Source organism: Canis aureus, chromosome X (assembly GCF_053574225.1).
Source record: "Canis aureus isolate CA01 chromosome X, VMU_Caureus_v.1.0, whole genome shotgun sequence".
In the NCBI taxonomy this organism is placed as follows: domain Eukaryota; kingdom Metazoa; phylum Chordata; class Mammalia; order Carnivora; family Canidae; genus Canis; species Canis aureus.
In genome coordinates, this window is record NC_135649.1 from 49,365,989 (window position 1) to 49,390,269 (window position 24,281).

At 39.3% G+C, this 24,281-nt stretch overlaps 2 protein-coding genes across 9 annotated transcripts in view; one reads left to right on the forward strand and one right to left on the reverse strand.

Moving 5' to 3' along the window:
* Positions 1-130: 130 nt before the first annotated feature.
* On the reverse strand, positions 131-24,022 carry CSTF2 (cleavage stimulation factor subunit 2). Of its 4 annotated transcripts, none has more exons than XM_077888940.1 (16): positions 23,867-24,022; positions 22,751-22,829; positions 22,051-22,220; positions 21,214-21,350; positions 20,632-20,751; positions 20,380-20,517; positions 18,386-18,509; positions 13,299-13,361; positions 10,657-10,716; positions 10,390-10,476; positions 9,868-10,009; positions 8,728-8,903; positions 7,859-8,151; positions 4,341-4,451; positions 3,078-3,203; positions 131-341 (listed from the first exon to the last, which is right to left on the reverse strand). In XM_077888940.1, the coding sequence occupies exons 1-15, from the start codon at positions 23,922-23,924 to the stop codon at positions 3,081-3,083; spliced, it is 1,881 nt and encodes a 626-aa protein (XP_077745066.1). In that variant the 5' UTR covers positions 23,925-24,022; the 3' UTR covers positions 131-341; positions 3,078-3,080. The 4 variants fall into 4 exon arrangements, with proteins under 4 accessions (XP_077745066.1, XP_077745070.1, XP_077745067.1 ...); XM_077888944.1 differs by lacking the exon at positions 23,867-24,022 and adding an exon at positions 23,679-23,848; XM_077888941.1 differs by lacking the exon at positions 10,390-10,476.
* The window catches only part of LOC144308451 (uncharacterized), a 54,143-nt gene continuing 53,677 nt past the window's right edge, over positions 23,816-24,281 (forward strand). Inside the window, exon 1 of one of the 5 annotated variants that reach the window (XR_013374918.1) lies at positions 23,816-24,281. The gene's annotated coding sequence lies outside the window, so the exon portion shown is untranslated. The other 4 variants (XR_013374917.1, XR_013374913.1, XR_013374919.1 and 1 more) reach the window with 4 other exon arrangements.

Genomic DNA, 24,281 nt, shown 5'->3' on the forward strand with positions numbered 1-24,281 from the left:
GAATTATGGCAATATAACATTAAAGCACAGTACTGCGGTAAGGGTTGAAAACATATCTAAGGTTTCACCCCTGGTGTTCAGCTTTTTAAAAGCAAAAAGGTCGTGTATATCAATTTACAGTATACTAAAATTGTGTTCAAAGTTTATTTCAAGTCACAGAAAATATACAAACTAAGACAATAGAATGAACTGATTTTGTTCTGAGAGAAGGTGATGTGAATCCTCCACCTGGCACCAATTTGAGTCATTCAAGGGTTAGGATGCAGAAGTCATCTTTTTGCAACGTTCCAACAAAGTTATGGAATTAGTGTCCCGATTTGTTGCCAGGTATTTTTGAAAACCTGTAAGGAAAAGTTGGGAGAAAGCCATTAGAGATGGAGACAAAGTTCTCTTCCCCAAACATCAGGAAAAAAAAATTTAAAGTGGGGGAGGGAGGCTATGCCAAAAGAGCAAATTACCAGGGAGAGATTGCTAAGGTGTCTGCCTCCAGGATCCCCACAGTAATCACCTCTTACAGCACGGTTTCTCGACCTAAGCACTGTGGACATTTGGAGATAGATAACTCTTTGTTATGTGGAGGGTGGTGGGGGGTGTGAGGGGTGGATATCCTATAGGATGTTCAAAGGCATCTCTGGTTGCTCTCCACTGCATGCCAGTAGTATACCATGCCCCCTAAAGTTGTGACAATGAAAAATGTCTCCAGACATTTCCAAATGTCCTATAGGGAGCAAAACTGCCTCTGGTTGAGAACTATTAATCTAATGTTAATGGTATAAAAGCCTGTCAAGTGATAGCAGAAATGGATCACAACTACTAAGGTGCAGGATGGATGGAGAACCAACATTTTGGCCGCAGTATGCACAAGTAACAGCAAATATACATTAAAACCTCCTCCATGTAAAACTGTATAGTACTACATGCACATAACACCACCTCCCCCCATTAATGTAGGTTTTAAAAATGGTTAAATAAAAATGGTTAAAACTGAATAAGGTCTGTAGTCTACTTAACAATAATATACCAATGTCAGTTTTTGGGTTTTGTACTACAAACCAAAAAGGTATTGCACAATGGGTTCTGAAGAGGTTATCACTGGGGGAAGGGTACATAAGGCTCTCCGTACTATTTTTTCAACCTTCTGTGAATTTATAATTATTCCAAAATAAAATGTAAAACAAAAACCCTTGCTCTGTGGTTTATGTGCAAGGGTTCTGAAATATTTTATAAGCTAGAATACGTAATGGAAGAACTTTTAAAAACATTTCTATCTCCACTATCCAAAAATAGTAATTTCCTCATATTGTAAGGAATGCCTTCTATGACATAAATTAGAAAAAGTAAAAGAGGGAAATGGTTTTTAATGTATTCATCTGAATAAAATAGCCTATAATTTTACTAAAGAAAATGCCTCAGGTATCTGGACTAAAAAGTTAAAGTACTGGTCATATCAAAAGTCTAGCTAGCTATGCATCTATGATAGCTTCCTATTATAGTTTAGTTATTTAAAGTCTAAATACAGGGATGCCTGGGTGGCTCAGTGGTTGAGCATCTGCCTTCGGCTCAGGGAGTGATCGGGCTCCCTATGAGGAGCCTGCTTCTCCCTCTGCCTGTGTCTCCGCCTCTCTCTCTCTGTACCTCTCTCATGAATAAATAAATAAAATCTTAAAAAAAATTAAGTCTACAAATAAGATGCATGTTTCCGGTTTGGATGTTTTAATGATATTGCAAATATGGATTAAAATACAATATATTTAGTAAAGATTGGTAATTAGCGTAAATGAGTTCACTATTATATAATATATGGATGGGAATTATAATACAGATGGGGTAAAAAGTAGAAATTCAAAATGTGATATTCCAGCTGATACTGGGACAATGAAAATTTTAAGCTGTTTTTATTTTATTTATTTTATTTTATTTTATTTTTTATTTATTTTATTATTATTTATTTTATTTTATTTTATTTTATTTTATTTTATTTTATTTTATTTTATTTTATTTATTATTTTATTATTTTTTAAGCTGTTTTTTAGAAAACAGAATTATTGGAGAACCTGGCTGGCTCAGTTGGTAGAGCATATATGACTCTTGATCTCAGGGTTATGTTTGAGCCCCAACTTGGGTACAAAGATTACTTAAAAATAAGAAAAATCTTTAATAAGAAAAAAGAAGAGTCTTAAAGAAAAAAAAAACAATTATTTATGAAATATAAGATGTTAAGGGATTCCATGATCGTGATCCCTTTTACCTAACAGATAAGCAAGAAAAATAAAGGGCAGCAGTGACAGCAACCTCTAAAATGTAAAGGGACATTGATGGTGGTGGTGTATAGTTACTACCCTGAAATATGCACTCTAACAGTTTAACATCAAAATAGTCAATATAAATAATACTGGAAACCAAAATATTTATACATTTTATTGAAATGCTTTGTAGTTTCTCCATTTTGATGGGACAGTTGGAATAAAATAACACAACTGATTCTGGAAGGAGACACACCAAGCTATATTTAGAGGTTGTCTGGGGAATGAGATTCAGGAAGCAGAGCTTCCCATCCTGCCCTTTCTACATTTCTGTATGATTAATTTTGTAAAAGTGATCACATTACTTTTGCCATTAGGGAAGAAAGATTAAACAAGACTACAACCAACTTGACAACTGAACAGATCTCCTATTGCCTTCCCCTATCCTGACAGGAACTGACTTAATGAAGGGTGAAGAATCTAGCCAACAGGAGTGTAGTCCTCAGACAGTGTTTAGATTAGGACAGTGCTGCTGGTTAAGGCTGAAAGTATCTAATACTGGGATCCCTGGGTGGCGCAGCGGTTTAGCGCCTGCCTTTGGCCCAGGGCGCGATCCTGGAGACCCGGGATCGAATCCCACGTCGGGCTCCCGGTGCATGGAGCCTGCTTCTCCCTCTGCCTGTGTCTCTGCCTCTCTCTCTCTCTCTCTCTCTCTCTCTCTCTGTGTGACTATCATAAATAAATAAAAATTTAAAAAGAAAAAAAAAAAGAAAGTATCTAATACTCCAAAGGCACAAGCAGCTTGTCCAACTTATGCAGGTTAAGTCTGCTCACCTTTCAAGGTGCTCCAGTGGATTTCTGTATTTGTTCCTTTAAGATTAGGATACTCTGCCTCTGCTCAGGAGGCAGCATGGCGATCTGGTCTGCAGTCAGCTGAAGAACCTGCATGATCAAAGCAGCCTGTGAAGAGAAAAAAAGGGAATGAGTTTTAATGACAGCAGCTAAAAAAAACACCACAGCTCCCATCCAAAAAGGAAAGATACTTCACGCATGGAATACTGCAGGCAAAAACAACGCCCCCCCCCAAAATCCCCAAATCAAATCAAACCAAAATGGGCTGATGAGAAAAGGCCCAATGAAAAGCTCAAGTACGGTAAGACCTAAGATTATGTGACTCAAATCAGAAAGACACTACATGAACCCAAAGTTCCTGTAGACTAACATGGTATCTATGAACCTTGGGAAGTCTTGTTTTTAATCTTATTTTTTTTAAAGATTTTATTTATTTATTCATGAGGGACACACAGAGAGAGGCAGAGGGATAAGTAGGTTCCCTGTGGGGAGTCTGATGTGGGACTTGATCGCAGGACCTCAGAATCATGACCTGGACTAAAGGCAGACACTCAACCACTGAGCCATCCAGGTGCCCTTAATCTCGTTTTAAAGATTTTTAAATTTTATTTATTTATTTGAGAGACAGAGAGAGTGAGCATGAGCGGTGGTGGGGTGGTGGGGAGGGGAGGGGCAGAGAAGGAGAAGCAGGCTCCCCGCTGAGCAAGGAGCCTGATGCTGCTCAATCCCAGGACCCTGAGATCATGACCTGAGCTGAATTCAGGCAGATGCTTAAATGACTGAGCCATTCAGGTGTCCCTTTAATCCCATTTTTAAAAGTCTCTATTTCACAAGTTTAAGTCTTTTCATCAGACACGAGCTCCCCACAATGGTCAAATATAGGAACAGACATCCTCATGGGGAATCTGCTCTTGTTTTTAGGGATAATCCTCATGGGGAATCTGCTCTTGTTTTTAGGGATAAGGCAAAATGGGGGGTGGGGGGGTACTTGGATTTTCAGGTCACTCTGGCCTGCAGAAAAAAAGTTATTGGCTGATGACTCTGAAATATAAGATAAGCTCCCATGTACATACATCGATTTAAGAATTTTAATTTCATTTAAGATCAGGCCTACACATTTTTCAGGTAACAGGTTCATCAAAAGTAAAAGTAAACATGACTTCTAAAGGAACTCTAAAGGAACATCATAACTGAAAAGAGGAATCCAACAGATGTGTGCCTTTGGAGATAGATAGTATTGCTTACCTTCTCATGGTCCTGTGGGGTAACTTGGTTCTGGCCAGGACTAAAGCCCCCAGGCTGACCTCCACCCTGAATGCTTGCTCCTTGCATGCCTGCTCCCTGCATGACTGGAACCTATGGGCACAAAGAGAGACGAGGAGAGGTTTTTCAGAACTTCTCACAGAGGTATTCAGAATCCAGTAAGAGCAACGTGAAAAATATGATCTGATTATAGATATAAATTAAAAAAAGCAAATTAATAACTCAGAAGATCATTTCCTACTGTTAGCAATGGCAGAAGGCAGGGTTTAGCAAGAGATCAACTAGCGAGTTATAGACACATTTGCTTACAACAGCTCCAGCATCAACAAATATCACACAGCACAATCAGATACCACCAAATCAAGCAAAATCCAGCCGCATAAGCACAGAGAAAACTGACAGCATCCTAGAAACTAGTGCTCAGTGGAAAGAGAAATGAAAGCCAGCAGATTCTAGAGATACTGTATGTTGGTCCACTGGGGAAGCTACATTTACAGAGATACTGCCTACCTCTAGTTCAATCAGACATAGGCAGTTGGTCCCAAAGGGCCCTATCCTACAAGTAAGGCAGAGATGATCATAATGGCAGAGGCAGGAAGGAGATGGGAAGGCCTCTGTGGAAAAGACTATTAGCCCAACATTTGCTTTTTAGTACTTTCTGGAGAGAATGTGCAACAGATGTTTTCCGCTAAATACAGACCAAGAAACATGACGGACCCAGGTTAAAAGAACAAAATGCAGTTGTATCACACTTATTTAAGATCTTTGGTGAGTTCGATCTTAGGAAAGAGAAAAGGCTTCTCAGAGCACCTAGAATAACTGTTAAAGGCCCTATGTTGTTATGTTCACACTCAGGCATTCACCCAGAGTTTAGGTACTCTTAAGAAACACAAACTGTTAACAAACTTGTTACCTGCTTCCCCAGCAGATTAGAAGCAGCAAAGCACAAAAAGAAACGTGGATAAACTGTTAGGAGCAGATACCGTGACAACAATGTGAAGAGCCAGGCGACAGCCTGATGGTGAAGGAGACCAGAAACCAAACAGGAGATGACTATATTTTCTATTATAGCATATACAATAATATGTACATTTAATGATAATCTTGAGTAATCAGAAATGGTTAAATCATTTTTCATATCTTGTTTAAGAAGGGAAGGAAACATAATACACTGCATTATCACTTTCTGTTCTTATCAATACTGAATCCAGACTGGTCCGAATCTTAATGTTATGTTACAGATCTGACACATCCATAACATTTTTGAAGCTTCAGTTAATACTAATTTGAGGTATTATATCGTGATCTAACCATTCAATAATGGTCATTTAAAGTTTCCAGGAGTGCCTGTTCTAGGCAGACAAGTCACAATATAGGTGACCACACATCCAGGTTTACCTAAGATAGTCCCAGCTTATGCTTTTGCCCCAGAGTAACTACTTAATAAATACTCTCACTCTCAAACATGTCCCTGTTTGGATAAGTCATATAATCACCCTAGTAATAATAAGCCTTTTACTGACAAGTTCCCAACTAGGTGAACTGGAATTAATTTTAAAATCTGGTTTAAGGGGTGCCTGAGTGGCTCAGTGGTTGAGCGTCTGCCTTCAACTCAGGGCGTAGTCCTGGGGTCCTGGGATCAAGTCCCACACTGGGCTTTCCACAGGGAGCCTGCTTCTCTCTCTCTGTTTTTGCCTCTCTCTGTGTCTCTCATGAATAAAAGAAATAAAATAAAATCTGATTTGAAATTATGAATTAGGGATATACCATTAGGTGAAAAAACAAGGCACTGAACAGTGAAAGGAAAAATATATGCATTTTTCCTAATAATATACTCTTCTTTGTTAGAAAGATACATCAAAAATTGAATAAAAGTAATTCTCTCTAGGACTGGGGTCACAAGGGAGATGGATACAGGGCAGGAAGCAAGGTTCTCACTGTATATCTTTTATATGTGAGTGAACATATTAATTTAAACAATATAAAAATGAAGATAAAATTTTTATTTTTTCTATTCAGATCTAATAGGCTTTATACAATCTACTAATGAAAACTGTATGAATCCAATATTACAGAATGAGTTCAAGCACTAGCAGAGATAAAACAGCAAGACATTAATCCAGAAATGGTCTTCCAACCATTATTTTCAATGTGTTTCTCCACAAAACGACTGACAGAATTATATAAGGACATCATGTACTTATTTGTTGTCAGTTTCCTCCACTATAATGCAAGCTCCAAGGGGCAGGGACTTTGTTTTGTTCACACTGCTATATCCTCAGTTATCTAGAGCTCTCTCTGGTACACAGTAAATGCTCAATAAATATGTGTTGAAGGACTGAATAGATGCATAAAACCCATTCTTATTACAAAGCTACTGATCATAGAGGGCAGAATAAACATCAAGGCCCACAAACACATGTTTAAAAAACACAACTTGGAAAAAAAAATAGAAAACAGTTTTCTTTTACACATACCAGGAAACAACATATTCATATTTCCTATTAAAGAGGGGGAGGTAGACACACACATACACATACATAATGTGCAGCTAACAGGACAGAGTGGTACAGTGAAAAAAAATAGCGGGTTCTAGTCCTTGCTCTGTCACTTTTTAGTTGTGTGAATTTGGACAAGTCAGCTGAATTCTTGGATCTCAGTTTCCAAACCTATGAAATGAGAGAACTGGATGACTGACATATTCCATTCCAGTGACACTCTCCCCCCACCCTTACACACACACACACACACACACACACACACACACACACGACCAAGACACATAACATATGGTAGAGGAAGGAGGAAGACATACAGAAAAAGGAAGGTTGGCAGGGGCAAGAGGGAGCTGAAGGTGCCAGCACGTAAAAATTCAGGGAAGACACTCACATACCATCTCCCCACAACCAATTGTGTTTGAAGAGGGAGGAGATAACAACACACAGATAATCAGAGATCACCATATACATACACATAGCTAGAGAGAGCCAGATAAGGAGAAAGAAGAGATAAGAATTCAGTTCCACAGGTTTTAAGGTGAACATTAGTAAAAACTGCCTTTCATATTCCACTGTCCACTTAGGCTGTGTGATGAAAGCAAATTAAAATAGGTTTCTGCAAACCTAAGATTATCGAAATGACTACTAACAGCTCTTCACATGCTCTAATGCAGCTCTTACGGTTGTACATTAGAATCACCTGGGGGAGGTTTTTTCAAATATCCATGCCTAGATTCTAGTGATACACACGCTGCCTCCTAAATCTGTGGGTGCTCTGCTCTGAATGGAAGAGTTCCTTAAATGGTAGGACAAAGCTGCTACAATGGTGGCCAGAAAATAACCATCTTAAGGGACAGTGAAACTAGAGGAAGGGAGTTTCTAATCTTCCTGTTTTAACAAGCTGAGAAATAGTCCAAGTCGGAAAGCAGTAACAGTCAGCTTCAATAGTTAATTCCTGAATAGATCAAGATTTCATATAGAAGCAAGAAGTATTGCACATACCTGTCTGGATCCCTGGGGGCCAACTGCCCCCATGTTAATTGGACTGGGACCCTGGATTCCACTAGGCATAGGGCCTCTAGGGCCAGGGACTGGGCCCCTTGCATCCATACTTCTGGCCTCTATCCCTCTGACTTCCATTGCACGGGCCTCCATTGCACGGGCCTCCATTGCACGGGCCTCCATCGCACGGGCTTCCATTGCTCGAGCCTCCAATCCTCTGGCATCTAATCCTCTAGCCTCCATGGCTCGTGCCTCCATCCCTCGTGCATCTATGCCTCGGGGATCTCTACCGCCTATAAAGAAAGTTGTAAGAAAACCACTGTGTAACTACTCATCTTTATGGCAAAAAGAACCAATAGTCAAAGATAGAAATTTATTTCTCCAGTCACATCTCCCCCCAACTACAGATGACCCTTTTACAAGGCAAGGATTGGAGTACTCCCCCAAAAGTTAACTATTAACAACCTACTGCTGATGGTAAGCCTTACCAAAAACATAAACAGTTGATTGATACGTGTTTTGTATATTATGTTCTGCATTCTTACAACAAAATAAGCTAGAGGAAAGAGAATGTTATTAAGAAAATTGTAAAAAAGAGAAAATACCTTTATAGTACTGTACTGTATTTATAAAAAAAATATGTATAAATCGACCTGCATAGTTCAAATGTGTTGTTCAGGGACTGCTTTCTCTGTCTCAGTTTTACAGATAAATCTTTTTTTTTTTTTTTTTTTTTACAGATAAATCTTAAAAATGTTTGTCAACCCCATTGTCCTAGCCTTCTTTTATCCAAGATTAGAACCTAAGATAGCTGGGTTTATTATCAGCCCACAACCAGCAGTCAGCCTTGTGATGTGGTCTCCCCTTACCTCTGCCATCCAAGGGTGGACCCCTCTGATCTAGCATGGGTCCTCTTGGCTCGGCCATTAGAGGTCTGGGCTCAGTTAATGGTCCTCCCCTCATCTCATGTGGGGGTGGGCCACGGTTGTCATGGCCAGGGACATGGTGCATGGGTGGACCCTGATGAGGCGGTCCCATGTAACCTCTAGAGATGGAGAAAAAAAGTTATATTTTAAAATAGAACAACAAAAAAAGTGTCAACCAGGAGATCAGTAAGAAAAAAAAATCAAAGAACTGATGCTAACATTAGTTACAAATGCTAAGAGGATTAACACCAAATAGGTAAAAAACAAAACAAAACAAAACAACAGCTATGGATAAATAAACCTGTATATCCTGGAATTTTATATTTGGTCAGGGCACTCATAATTAAGGAGGAGGTTATGGACATCCATTGTACAGAATGAATATGGAGTACAGTGCTTAAGAACACGGGTTACTGTATGGGTTCAAATCTAAGCTTTATCACTTATTAGCTGTGTAATCTTGAGCACATTTATTTGACTTCTCTATGCCTCAGTTTATCTGTAAAATAGGACTGATATTACTGTCAATGTGGATTTAATGAGATAATCTAAGTACTCACAGTAGTCAGAGGCATAATCCTCATTAATATCAATCATCATTATATTATTGTTATTATTATTACTACTACTGATAAGCAAGAAGATTTTCCTGTTTAGATATGTGTTAGAATTTCCAATTTCTTTTTTTTAAAGATTTTATTTATTTATTTGACAGAGAAAGAGAGAGCACAAGCAGGCAGAATGGCAGGCAGAGGGAGAGGGAGAAGCAGGCTCCACACGGAGCAGGAAGCTCGATGTGGCACTCAATCCCAGGATCCTGGGATCATGACCTGAGCCGAAGGCAGACACTTGACTAAGCCACCCAGGCACCTGAGAATTTCAAATTTCTAAAGATGGAGTAGCCATGGTTCATTCAAAATGACATAATCAACTACATAGTTCTGTCCAAGGAGAAGTGCTTAGCCTTGGACAGCGGCCGTGAATATTTACTTACCTTTTGAAGTAGGCAAATAGGTACAGAAAGACTGTGTTCTCAAATCGAGAAAGATTCCCCCAATCTTTCCTTTCTATGTTAGTGCTTACCTAGGCTCTACCTCTCCAGTTACAGAGAGTAAAGTGCCTCCACGTGGGTCATTTGGAGCATCTCCTAGTAAACCTCGAGGGGTTGGGACGTTGGCAGGCAAGGGCCCACGCTGCATAGCTGCTCTGGGGTCCTGCATCGGCACTGACAGGGAAACAAACAGGGAGTTACTGTTGTGAAGGACACATGAGGAAACAAGAAATGACTCTATATACCACTGACAACATAATTCAGACACCTGAGAGTGGGTGAAACCTCACCACAGCAGACTCCTCTTGCAGCTCAAGAACAGAAGCAGGGTGTAGGCAGAATCTGTGCCATGTCAGAGGTATGGATGGAATTATATAAAGAGCAAAGTGGGGGGCAACCTGCCAAGGACTAGCACTTCAACCTGTAGAAACTTATGCTCCTGGTTTTCCTTATATAATCAACCTTAGTTCAAGGACCAGAGTCACAAAAGAGAGGTAGGGTCTTGGCATTTGTGAACACTGCCATGGCTCTGCAAGAACCTGCTGTCTCCTTACAGACTGCTATTCCATCCAAGCCTCCTGACACCAGTAGGGAGGGAGTACAGCCTCGGACAGATGCCCATATCATCCATGTTCTCTGCCCTGTGTGAAGAGGTCAATCTTAGGCTTGTGGCCCCAACAGGAAAAAATTTAAAAACAAAAGCCCAAAACACTACCCTTTTGGGTTTTGAACGTGAGGATGACTGCCAAGCAGCCCTTGTCCTCTCAACGTCCCACCCTGAACACCATAAGCAAAAGGAAACCCGTAGATACAATGGGTACCTTGAACTCGCTCAATTGATGCAGGCCCGGCGGGTCCCACGGGCGAGTGCTGTAGGGTTCCTAGGTGAGCAGTAAGTTCAAAAGGAGAAAGAGCAGACACTTAAAATAGCTTGCACGCACACACACGCACATACACAGACAATCATACACATACAGGCACTGGAGATGTACACAGGTAAATAAAAAAGCCAAGAGTTCAGGAACCGCCTCAGACTACAACATCTTCCTAAACTATAGTAGCTTCTTGGGGATCTGAAACTGTTCTGCTGTAATGAGACTGTCTCCTAAGGTGAAATATGTGGGCCACTGATTTTATTAGGCCCCTTTCAAGTTTGACCTCTGCTACTATGAGCCCACCTAAATCTCCTTATGCCATTGTAAGAAAAGAAGCAAAATATAAAAAGTATGGTTCTGAATCTCTAGCTAGGCAAATAACATATTTTCATAAACAAAACATGAAAGAAATTGTACTGAATCTAGAAGGCAAGATTTATTCTGAAGAGGCCCATAACAGAGATGGACCGTACTATTTCTGCCATAATTTAAAGCACAAAAATTTCTGCAAGAAATGCAGCAAATGAACTTTAGACAAAGAGACTACCACTCCTCAAAAAACACTGCCACTATAGGTCTCTGGTAATAACCAAACACCATGACAACAGCAAACAAAGACTAATGAGATGACAAGGGTGTTAACACTATACAAAGGTGGCAGAAGGCAAGAAGTATCTTCTTAAGCATCTCACTATCTCCTTTCACTATTACAAAGGAGCATATAAGAAGCATAGATTCCAGGAAAAGAAAGAAAACTGGGTACAAGTGGAAAGATTCTTGCTTCCTCTGCTGGGTACTGAAGAAAAACTATAAAGGGAAACTCATCTCATTTTCTCTCTTCAAGAAGACATACTCGATATACCTTCAAAAATCAAGTCATTTCCCTCTGCTAGCTTTTGACCAGAGAGGTGAAGAAAACTATAGCAGGAAAGAAGATGTCTTTGTGGAAATATGTATTAAACACCTAGAGTTTGAATGACTGATGGATTGGGAAGAAGAAAAATATGCCTGAAACCCCAATTCCTTCTCCCTCATGCAGAAATACTCTGGTTACACACACTCAGAGAGGCCAAGGGCATGGGCCATGACAGCACAAAAGCACAGGCTGCTTAAATGAGGCATTTGTTTAAGAGCTTGTCCCACTGTCAAACATCTGACAAGATTCTTAGTTGTCACTTCAGCAATCAACCCTAATGAACTAACCGTAGACAAGGAATATAGTACACAGGCCTCTAAATATTTTGCTTTTAAAAAACGGGTTTCACTTATAGGCCATATGCTAAGAAGAAGGAACTTAAACTTCTCTATGCTGTCCAAAGCAGTTCTTTCTCATCACAATGAGAAGATGACAAAGAATAGAAGACACTGAAGAGTATTTCTGGAAGTTGATTGAGGCAGTGTGGATTTTCAGAAAGAGGAAGATTTTAGTCAGAGACCTCAGAATCTTGTTCTGCCACTTACTAGCTGGAGGAGGTGAGTGCCCCAAGTCCCATCCACCCTACTCAGATGGCAGGATTTACTTACCACGTCCCCTTGAATAAGTAACTTAAAACTGAGCTTCCAGAGCTTCCAGAACAGAACATAAAGACTCCTAACTCTGGGAAATGAACTAGGGGTGATGGAAGGGGAGGAGGGCGGGGGGTGGGGGTGAATGGGTGACGGGCACTGAGGGGGGCACTTGACGGGATGAGCACTGGGTGTTATTCTGTATGTTGGTAAATTGAACACCAATAAAAAATAAATTTATTATTAAAAAAAACTGAGCTTCCATCTCTACCTGAATACTGAGGTGCTGCCACCTAACTCACAGTTGTTTATGAACATTAAAGTGCCTGGCCTATAGTATGCACTCAGTTTTATTGGTAGTTCTTTCTGTTTTCTTATTCTCTCTCCTCTTAATGTTGTCAAACCACTGCATTTTCTGCTTCTTCAAACTCCAGCAACTGAGGAAAATAATATGGAGATTTTGGAGTGGCTGTTGCTGTGGTACCCAGTGTTACTGCCACAGTACAACATACCCTTATCGAGTGGGCTTTATAGGCCTTTGATTCCCTTCCCAGTTTTCTCTGAGGTTTAAATTTAAGCTTCTACATGCCCAGCCACATGTTATATGCTCATTATTAAAATGGCTTACTTGATCAATAGATATCCACAGAGTGGGACAGAACATGTCAGCAGAATTACTAGACTATTAGGAAAAGGTGACATAAATTAAATAGAAACAAAGGATGCATTTGCTTTATCAATTCTTGTAGAGCTGGCTCTGAGTCACTAGATGGAAAGTCTAGACTAGAGGTGTTCAATAATATCCTGTAATGAGGGAAATATTCCATATCTGCAATATCCAGTAATGGTATCCACTAGCCTCAGTTGGCCACTGAGCACTTAAAATGTGGCTAGGAAAAAAAAAAAAAGAATGTGGCTAGAGTGAATGAGGAAATGAATTTTAAGTTCCACCTAATTTTGATTTAAATTTAATTAAATATTCAAATAGCCATGTATGGCTAGTGGCTGCCATATTAAGATAGTGCAGATATGCAACATTTCTGAGTCCAGTCCACATTACTCAGTTATTGATATTTATTTACCTTGTCCCCGCTCAATGGACACTGGTCCACTTCCTGGCATTCCAACCTGGGCTTGCATTCCTCCTAGGAGATGAAGGGAAGGAAAGAAAAACACAAATTAGGACAGTGGAGAAAAAGGACAGTGGCTGAGTTAACAAATTTCCTTTTTCTGCCTCATAGGCAGAAAACTACAAAGATCACAGCTACCACTAAACAATGCAGTTGTACAGAAGGTAAAGTTTGTTAGTAAACTCTATGCTTCAGTGACAGAAAAGTGAGTTAAAGGAGAATACTTAATCTCACTGGCTTCCAAAACCTTGGGAGAAGTTCTGTTATATAGAGGAACAATGGCACTCACCCACATAATTCCTCTCACACGAGACAATACTATTCCTAGGGTATTTTGTAAATGTGTGGGTTTTAGTTATGAAAAGATTTATGGGGCATGGCTGGCATTTAATGAGAAGCCAATGGGGATACTAGGTGCCCTGCAATGTCTGAGATAGTCCTCCCAAATCCAGAATTATCTTGTCTTGCAAAATTTTCAAATGTCTTGGTGAACATTAACACAAATGAAAACCTGTTTACAGTCATCTGAACTTAGAACCTAAGCCTGTTGTAGTTGTAAAAAAAAAAATTCTTTTCTCTATTTACATATGTACACATACATACTGAATTTTTCAGAAATACAATTACTGAGTCAATTACAGGCATTGCATTTTGTTTTGTTAAGAACTTTACCAAGAGTTTTCAGCATTTGAGACAATCACAACACTAACGTCAACAGTCCTTTTGGCATTTGCGTTGCCAAACAAGATACCTACATACCAATGTATTTGTCTACATCTGTAGCTTTTACATTGATGGTGTAAGTGCAAGTACCTGACTGCTACTTTTGGTTTCTTATGTAGTTGTGCCTGAACACTTGAATATTAAAAATATTTTCTATTATACGTTAATTTCCTTTTACTTCTTTCTATTATAGTTTAGGTATTATATTTTTTTGGAAATCACATTAAGTAGATTACATCTGGTGCATTTCATTTCAGGATAGTAAAAAGTCACTGCAAAATATCTGTTGTGAAAAGATGCCACAGGGTCTAGTAGAGTAGAGAACCACTGCTCTACCCTACACTAACCAGGTGGGATATAAGGACTGCTATACAAAGAATAATTATGTGCCACAAGCCCTTGTCTTAGCCTTTCTACATAGCAATTTTCTTTTCCTCAAAGGAAATACATATGCTGTGAGTAGGGAGAAAAGACAAGCTGAACTATTTGCACTTCATTAATGCTTAACTAAAATATCAAGTACACATCATATTCTCTTGTTCCATTTAACATGCCAGGCACCAAAAGCATGGATTAAGAACCTGAACCTGTCCTAGCCCTACTCCTACTAAGTGACTGTGATTCTGAACAAGTGATTTAATAAAGTTAACATACGCCCACGCTTACTCATCTGTAAAGTAAATGAGTTGGTCTAAACCGGTTGTCCTCAGGATGTGGTGCTCAGACCAGAAGCATCAATATCACTAAAGAATTGTTAGAACTGCAAATTCCAGAGGTGCCTGGGTTGCTCAGTCAGTAAAGCATCTGCCTTCAGCTCAGGTCATGATCTTAGGGTCTTGGGATCGAGCTCCATATTCTGATCCCTGCTCCCTGGGGGGAGTCTGTTTCTCCCTCTACCCCTCCCCCCTGCTCTGCTGTCTCCCTCTCTCAAATAAATAAAATCTTAAAAACAAAAAACAAAACAAAACAAAACAAAACCACGAACTGCAAATTCCAGGGCCCGACCTCAGACCTGCTGATTTAGAAGTCTGGTGATGGGGACCAGTATCTGTACTTTAATAAGCTAATCAAGTGATTCTAATGTACATTAAAGTTTGAGAACCACAGGTCTAAATAATTTCAAAGGTCTCTTCTAACCACAAACCATTCTATGATTTATTCAGACCATTTGCTAAAACAATACAAAGATTTAGGGTCTGAGGAAAGCAGTGGCAGGACTTATGGGCATAATTTCTCATGTTATACTCCATCACAAGGTGGCACTTTTATTTGTATGGGCTAGCTTCCCAGAAGTGGAATTGGTGGGTCAAAGAGTACATGATTATTTTAAATAGACTATTTTCTTAAAAGGCTGAATACTTTCACAGTTCCACTAGCAATTTATGATACCACTTTTCCACCAATAGTATCATCTCTCTTTGAAACTTTTGCTAGTCTGATGGGTTTAAGTGAAATCTTGTTATCTAATTTGCAATCCCATGACTACAAATGAGCTTGATTTTGTTGCCATTTGGATTTGCTCTTCCATGAAGTGCCTACTCATTTTCTTTGCCTACTTTTTCTACTAGGCTGTTCCTCCTCCTCAACTGTCATAGAGTTTTGTACAGGGTATTTCAAGAATCTTAGTGATGTTTTAGTAACTTAAGAAACAGAAATGCTACAAGCTCACAAAAAATACCACCTGAAAATTCAGTAATTTAAGTTCCTTTCACACTTATTTTCAACTTTTGTATTTATTTTTTTTTAAGATTTTATTTATTTGAGAGGAAGTGAGCGAGCATGAGCAGGGGAGAGGCAGAGGGAGAAGCAGAGACAGAAGCAGACTCTCAATTGAGCAGGAAGCCTAATGGGGGTTCGATCCCAAGACCCTGGGATCACAACCTAAGCTGAAGGCAGACGCTTAACCGACAATGCCACCCAGGCACCTCATCAGCTTCTATATTTCCTAATTCTTTCTTGGTATCTTGTTTCTTTAAAAAATTTATTTTCCTAATTCTTTAAAACTAGTAGAGTTCCTTTATTCTTTAACAACACAGGCATTTGAAGATATTCATCTCAAGTACTGCCATCACTATTTGTCATACTTTTTTTGTATAAAGTACACTACTTTTTGTCATCTTTTGGATGATTTAAAAATTTCCTTTTATTTTCTCTTTAATTCAAGGATTACCTAGTATATGTTCCTGAATTTTCCAAGTAAAGGTTATTTTCAGTCATCTTTTAATTATTTCTAATCTTATTGGCTTATAACGAGAGAACATGGAATGTAAAATCTCTACTTTTTAAATTTGTTTTTATTTTATGGCCAAGTACATGGTCATTCTTTTTTTTTTTTTTTTTTTTTTTACTATTCCAAGGTCATTTGGGGGCGAAAGTGTATTCTTTGAAGATATAAATCTCCCAATATAAATCATGATAAATCATGCTTATTGGTTCCAGTACTTTTTCCCTCAGTGTCTTATTTTTTGTCTATTGGTACAAAAGTACTCAAAGTGTGGTCCACAGACAATGTTGATCCACACACTGCATGTTAACAATTTATGACAATATAAGTGCAGAAATGGAGAGCAGACACTTAGAAACTTTTACAACAGTTTGACACTCCTGTGACATCCAAGTGCATGATCAATGCACTTGTCTCACTGAAAAAGATATAGACCACTTTGAGTGTTTTTCAACTCACATTATGAGCTACACATGTCATGGGTTGCATACTTGCCATGTGTCGTAGGACCACTTAAGATATTATAAAGTTAGGCACCCATAACTTAAAAATATATAAAATACAGAATCCACTTCTTTCATTAAAAAAAAAAATATTTTAAAGATTTTATTTAGTTGAGGAGGTGAAGAGGAATGAGAGGGAGAAGCAGACTCCCCACCAAGCAGGGAGCCCAATGTGAGGCTCAATTCCAGGATCTGGGATCATGACCTGAGCTGAAGGCAGACACTTAACCAACTGAGCCATCCAGGTGCCCCTCATTGAAAGATATTTCAAGGTTTTTTTTTTTTTAAGATTTTATTTATTCATGAGACACAGAGAGATGGCAGAGACATAGGCAGAGGAGAAGCAGGCTCCCTGCAGGGAGCCTGATGTGGGACTCGATCTCAGGACCCTAGGATCATGACCTGAGCCAAAGGCAGAAGCTCAACTACTGAGCCATCCAGATGCCCCAGAACAGAACAATGTAGATTCAATTATCCTCTATGAGTATGTTGTAGTCAATCTAACCCAGATTAGATAATTAACAAGAGGCAAATCTGTTGCATAAAAAACTTTAAATATTGATATATGTCATGTGTTCATACAAGAGTTTCATATAGGGAATCGCTATTTCATTCAATTCTTTTTATTTTTTATTTAATTAATTAATTTTAAAATTTTTTTATTGGAGTTCAATTTGCCAACATATAGCATAACACCCAGTGCTCATCCCGTCATGTGCCCCACTCAGTGCCTGTAGTTATGATTGCTGAATGACAAAAAGCTACAAGCATAATAGCAATACTCCATTAATTTCTTTCAAAGAAAATATAGAGTTTTACTTTCAATGAAAATACAGTTCTAAAAATTCTGTTGTTTGGTCTGATTATATTTAATGAAATGTAATTTCACATCTGTTAAATATAATAATAACAAATGTGACTATGTATTTTGTGTCTGTTTTTTAAATGTCCCTTTAACCTATATAAGTCTCTGGCTTTTAGTGGGAAAATTCCGTCCATTCACATTCAGCAGAATAACAACTATATGAAAATTTATTCCTTCCTCCTTACTCTACATTTATTATTACTTACTTCACAATGTTGTTTTCTTTTCCTTCTATTTGCTGGCTTAATCTAGTTTCCATTCATTCTATTTCCCCCTTGTTAATTTGGAAGTTTTACCATACTTTTTCATTTTGTGGTCCTTTTCCCTGCTTTCCGTGTATAAGAGATCAACTATTTCCTCCACCTACGATACACATTTCCTAACTGTATGTTAATTTTATATACAATTTTTTTTATTTTAAAAAATATTTTTTTTTATTTATTTGACAGAGAGACTCCGCACAAGTGGGGGAATGGCAGAAGGAGAGGGAGAGGCAGGATTCCTGCTGAGCAGGGTACCCAACATGGGGCTCAATCCTAGGACCCTGGAATGATGACCTGAGCTGAAGACAGATGCTGAACTGCCTGAGCCACTCAGGCACCCCTGTATATTAATCTTATATCAAGATCTCATTACCATGTAATAATTTGGCTACATTATAACATTTGCTACAACAAAACTTTAGCAAAATACCAAAACGGTGAAGACTGCAAATGAAACATACCTGCAGGAGCTAAGGAACCAGGACCAGGTCCTGTTACAGCTGCTGGTATTTGCCCTGGTGTTGGAACTCCAGATTGCATAGAAGCTTGCATCAGAGGGGGTGCACCATTGACATGCATTCCACCCTGACCAAAAGAAAAAATAGAGTATGTACACACCTCTGGACAATACACATGATGAGCCTGGTTAATAGAACACAATTAAGATGGACCATAATCTGAAAAGAGACTGACAAATCTGATCAGTTGTGAGGCCATATGGAGCACCTATGGTTGACTTCAAGTTGTTTACCTCCCCCACTCTGAATGGTAAAAATGGTAATTACTGTTCTTTCTGTTTATGTTTACCGTATTTTGAGGTTGAACACTTTAATTATGAAACATTCCAGATATATAAATTGTAGAGAAAATAAACGTACAGTTTAGGAAATAAATATATATATTTGAAATCTCCCGTATGGTCTTCCCAAGTGCATCCTTTCTTAAGACAACCACTTAAGAATTTTTTTTTCCGGGGCAGCTCCGGTGTCACAGCGGTTTAGCGCCGCCTGCAGCCCAGGGCGTGATCCTGGAGACCCTGGATCGAGTCCCATGTCAGGCTCTCTGTATGATGCCTGCTTCTTCCTCTGCCTGTGTCTCTGCCCCTCTCTCTCTCTGTCTCTATGAATAAATAAATAAAATCTTTAAAAAAAAAAGAATTTTTTTTCCACTTAAGAATTTTTACAGATGTTTTGAAATTGTATGTAAATCATTACATACTAAACATAGTTGCAACTCATTCAACGGGTTTTTGGGATATATGAAAACACATATATCCCATATGTTGGGAAAGCTCTCACATTCACTTTTTTCACTTTTGAGTTATCTGTGTTGATACCATATATCCTAGTTTATCTTTACTGCTATATGGAATTATGTTTGTTGAAAGTCATTCATGGTGACACGTGTCCTTTATTTAACCATTATAAGTGTTCCACTGAATAAATATGCAATATTTTTCCCATTCTTCCACTGATGTATATTAAGGATATTTCAACTTTTTACTATTATAATGTGGCAATAAACATTCTTGAACATGACTAAGGACTCTTTTTTTAAAAAAAGATTTTATTTATTTATTTATTCATGAGAGACACAGAGAGACAGAGACAGAGACACAGGCAGAGGGAGAAGCAGGCTCCACGCAGGGAGCCTGACGTGGGACTTGGTCCCGGGGCCTCCAGGATCACGCCCTGGGCTGAAGGCAGGTGCTAAATCGCTGAGCCAGCCGGGCTGCCCATGATTAAGGACTGTTAATCAGCCTGTTGTCCATCATGTGTGTGGCAAATACTTTTTCCCAATTTGTCATTTGTCTTTGTGTTTATTTCTTTTTCTCCATACAGAAATTTTTCAGTTTTCAAACGTATTTTTTTTAAAGATTTAATTTATTTATTCATGAGAGACAGAGAGAGAGGGGCAGAGAAACAGGCAGAGGGAGAAGCAGGCTCCATGCAAGGAGCCCCATGTGGGACTCGATCCTGGGACCCCAGGATCATGCCCTGAGCCAAAGGTACCATGCCTAACTACTGAGCCATCCAGGTGTCCCAAATTTATTTATTTTCTTATGGCTTTAGTTTTGTGTCATGCTTGGAAAGCAAGCTCTACTTCTTTTCATTGGTAAGGAGATAATAAGAGTGCCAACCTCATACAATTGCTGTAAATACTAAAAGAAATAATGTATGCAGAATAACAAAGTGCCAACCGTAGTATTACACATGCACATAAACACCAAATTAGCCTATATAAAAGGACACACAGGAAGGATCTCTTTGTTTCACAAACTTGGCATCAAATCTATATTCATTCAGAGGTCATGTACTCTGCAAACTGAAAATTGCTTTTATGTCCAGGAACTGAAATTATCGTCAGCTCCTGACTGTTCTTTTAATCTAAAGAACTAAAATGAAAATGGCATTCTCAAACAGGTAAAATGAAATGTTAAGAGATAAAGCCCTACCAAAGACTGGGCCTGAGGGGCCTGAGGGTTCTGCTGGTTCATTGACACGGTGGATCCTGCGCCAGGCCCAGCACTGTGGACTGGCTGAGGGTTGCCTGCGATCAGCGTTGGGATATTTGTCTGGCGATGCAGAATTTTCTAAAAAATGAAAAGACAAATCTATGATCTGTCTGTTTAACAACGCAAACAGGCAGTTCCTACCCCACTCAAGGTTTACCATGGTGTTTCCATAGAAGAATAAGAAGCACTCACCAGGGCAATCTCTGGATCCACAATTCTCATCACTACCTGTGCTTGTAGCAAAGCATAAGCCAACTGAGGGTTCTGAAGTAACATGTTCCGTGCTTCCTGGGGACTATTCTGGACACAGAGCTGAGAAGATAAATGGATTCATCATCAGGTTCAATAATTACTTAGAAAGTAACAGTGACTTAGAACTATTTTCATCTGAGAAATATAATACTCAAGAGGCTTTTTAAGCTATCATCAGTTTTTGCGCAGCACACAAAATTTTGGTCATGACAGGCAAGAGAAGGAAGAGGCATTCAAATACCATAAAACCACCATTTAGGAGAAAAGTTAACATTTGAATATCTATATCTGATATCCACGGGCCACAAAAAGCCAGATTGTATAGCTATATTAGTGTACAAAAATGGAAAGCTTTTTTCACGAAATGTAAAATATGCTATGCACATATGGCATATCTAAGGTGCAAGAAATGGTGGTCAACAGGCACACCTTATATTTGAGCTCAGGGAATTATTTCCATTAACAAAAGTTATGAAAATTTGATGTGATTTGATTTGTTCTTAACCTAATGCCTCCTCCCACCTTCATTTGTTTCATCAACTCAAACATCTGCTCTGGTGGAAGACTGGCAACTGCTTTGCTAATGGACTCAGGGGCATCCTCAGGACTGATGGTCTCTCCATAAGGTGACTCAATGACAGGGGCACCAGTGCCAAGGCCTGATCGGGAAGAAAGTACAAAAAGTTAAGGAGGCAAAATTATGAGCTAAATCATTTTAAGTATCTACCTTCTAGGGCCACTTTCTTTCTAGGACCCATTGTAACTTTACATTTTCTGGAACTGAGAAATAAGTGAGTTGCAAGTCTCTTATTTCTGTAGAGGAAAGTGACAGAGTATATTTTCCACTCTTAGAAGAAAGCTAGGACTAGGATCACACAGATGGAAAATGTTAACCTAATTAGGGATGAGGCATATTAATTTCCTCTAACAAGTCACTCCAGAAACAAAACAATAAAGATGCTAATTTCTAGAAACAAAATAATAGAAAAAGATGCTAATTTCAAAATGGAATTCCTGGTCTGTTACCACATGAAAAGACCCAGAATGCCTTAGTAATCCCACCAATTACATATCTGGCAAATAGTTACAGCAGTGGTAAACTAATGACATAGTTAGTGCAACTAATGGTTTGATGAACCTGAATTCATCTTCAACTGTAAATTAACTCCTTCACACCTGAACAACTCCTAAAGTCAACTTTATTTCTCAAAGATATACAATTCCCTAATGCAGGTGCCTCAAGTGGGTCAAGAAGCTATGTGGCTAACCATTTCAGCAGGTGCTAAAAACATCATAAATGGAAAAATCTTGTTACATCTTTACTAACTCACGTTGCATATAAATCAGGTTTATACTCACTCTTCAACTCTTCTTTGTTCTTTTCACTGGCAGCATTGTCCACTCGAAGGGCTCTCCCACTGAATTCACGTCCATTCAAGTTTCGCATGGCACTAAGTGCCGTCTCCTGGTCTTGGTATTCACAGAAGCCATAACCCTTTGGCTTTCCTGTCTCCCTATCATACACCAACCTGGAAGGGTAGAACCAAGTATCAGGCACAAATGCTACACACATACAGGGTTCCTGCTAACACGGCCATGTTCTAATTTGGTTCACTGTAAGACAAATAACTTTATTACTCTGATTGCTTTGCTGAAATATTTTTAAAACATTTTTAAATGAAAAAAAAGTATCATTTAGTAAAAGTAATTGTGAATTATATGGTATGTGAATTATATCTGAATAAGGCTGTTACAAACAGAAGGATGCATGTGAAAAGTCACCAGTAAAAACCTTGCCATTATTGCTAAGGGCCAAATATGTGATTTTATTTTATTTTAAAGATTTTATTTATTTATTCATGAGAGACACAGAGACAGAGGCAGAGACACAGGCAGAGAGAGAAGCAGGTTCCATGCAGGGAGCCTGATGTGGGACTCGATCCGGGGACTCCAGGATCACGCTCTGGGCCAAAGGCAGACGCTTAACCGCTGAGCCACCCAGGTGTCCCTAAATTTGTGATTTTAAAGAAAACCCCAAGTAGTCAAAGGAGAATCTCACCTGAAACTAACAACAGGTCCAACCTCAGAAAAGATGTCCTTTAATTGTTCTTCAGTAGCCTCATATGGAATGTTCCCCACTATGGAAGAAAATAGACATTAAAATTCTGAGTTTGTGATCTATTTCCCTTGTAAGTAAACAGTGTCCACCTACTGAAAATGTAACAAATATCTCAAAATAGTGTTCCTACAATTGCAGTTCCATGGTATTTCGGCATGATTTCAATCTTGTCTGCTGACTTTAATTACAAAACATATAAACTGCTAAGACTAAAGGTATAGGCACTTCTAAATATCAGTTCTCAGGCTCATCTGACAAGTGTGATGATTTTCCTTAACTTCAGTGAAAATAGTTTGGCATTGGTACTTACCTGAAGATCTGCAAGTCTTATCAATAACTACTAAAAATACCAAAGCAATTGGAATTTTAAAAACTGGCTCATTATGTCCATATTTCTACACGCACGCACACAAAGAATAACCATGAATGTAGTGAAGGATGTTTAAAAATTATTCTAAACTATTTTGTCATGTCCTTTCCAAAAGAAGCTTTAAAAATCACTACAGTTACTTAAACAAAATATTATGATCCTCTTTAAAATTTCTTCGACAAGGTCTTAATCATTCGTTCATTCATTCATTTACAATCCACCTTAAGACGTAAGGTGGCCACAATCAACATCGAACTAAAATGTCACAGTAAACAACAGAGGATAAAAGTCCTTATAAAAGGGCGGGAAGTGGACACAAGGAGCGTATAGACACTCAGCATATAATCTGTATTTTAGGGTAGAGGGTGAAAAGTAGTAAGGGACAGTTGCCATGCGCCCTCGATTCCAGACAATAAGTGAAGCTCATGAAAGAAGAAATGCATAGAAGCTGAATGCTAGTTTAACTTCCTCTGCCACATCATGGAAAGGCAGTGAGACCTCAGGGGGAGGCATCACTTTGCCCGCGAGTCCACTAGGTTGGCCGCCCCACAGGATAGGCAGGTAGAGCTGCAAGCTCGACCCATCACCAGCTTCTCCGGCGATTCATGAGGTGCAGGGGGCATTCCTCGCCGCACCCTGTCTCTTTCTGTCCCTCCCCGATGCTTGGCTTCACGAATTCCTCTCACCGAACACCGAACGCAGAGAACGATCCACCGCAGGGTCTCTCACAGTCAAACCCGCCATCGCTCTCTTCCGGAAGCTTCCGGTGCGCCGGAGCACACTTGTGTACGGCGCATGAGCTCTGCGCTAAACACGCTTCTGTACGGCGCGTAAGCCGGAAGCACCTGGGCGGGCCGAACAGCATGGCCCCTCCTCTGGCGTCATTCGGTCTGCAGCCGGCGCGCTTTCCGTCCCCAAGAGCATTAACCCCTCCGAGCTGAGTTGCGACCAGAGGATAACTCTTTCCCGAACTAGGTTTGAGCGGCCCCAGGCTAGCTTCCAGGATTTTAATCTGTAAAATTCCTTATTTTTCCTTTTTTTCTGAGACCAACACGAGGAATCATCGACCACAATAAAGATGGCGGCTGCCGCTTTACCATG

Coding starts and splice junctions, on each gene's coding strand:
- CSTF2 (XM_077888940.1), bottom strand. CDS start 23,924: ATGGCGGGTTTGACTGTGAGAGACCCTGCGGTGGATCGTTCTCTGCGT. Junction 18,510..20,379: donor CCCCTCAGGCCCAGTCTTTG/GTAGGGCTTTAT, acceptor TCTTTTGGTCAG/GGTGGAATGCATGTCAATGG. Junction 8,152..8,727: donor TCCACCCTTGGATGGCAGAG/GTAAGGGGAGAC, acceptor CTTTCTTTATAG/GCGGTAGAGATCCCCGAGGC.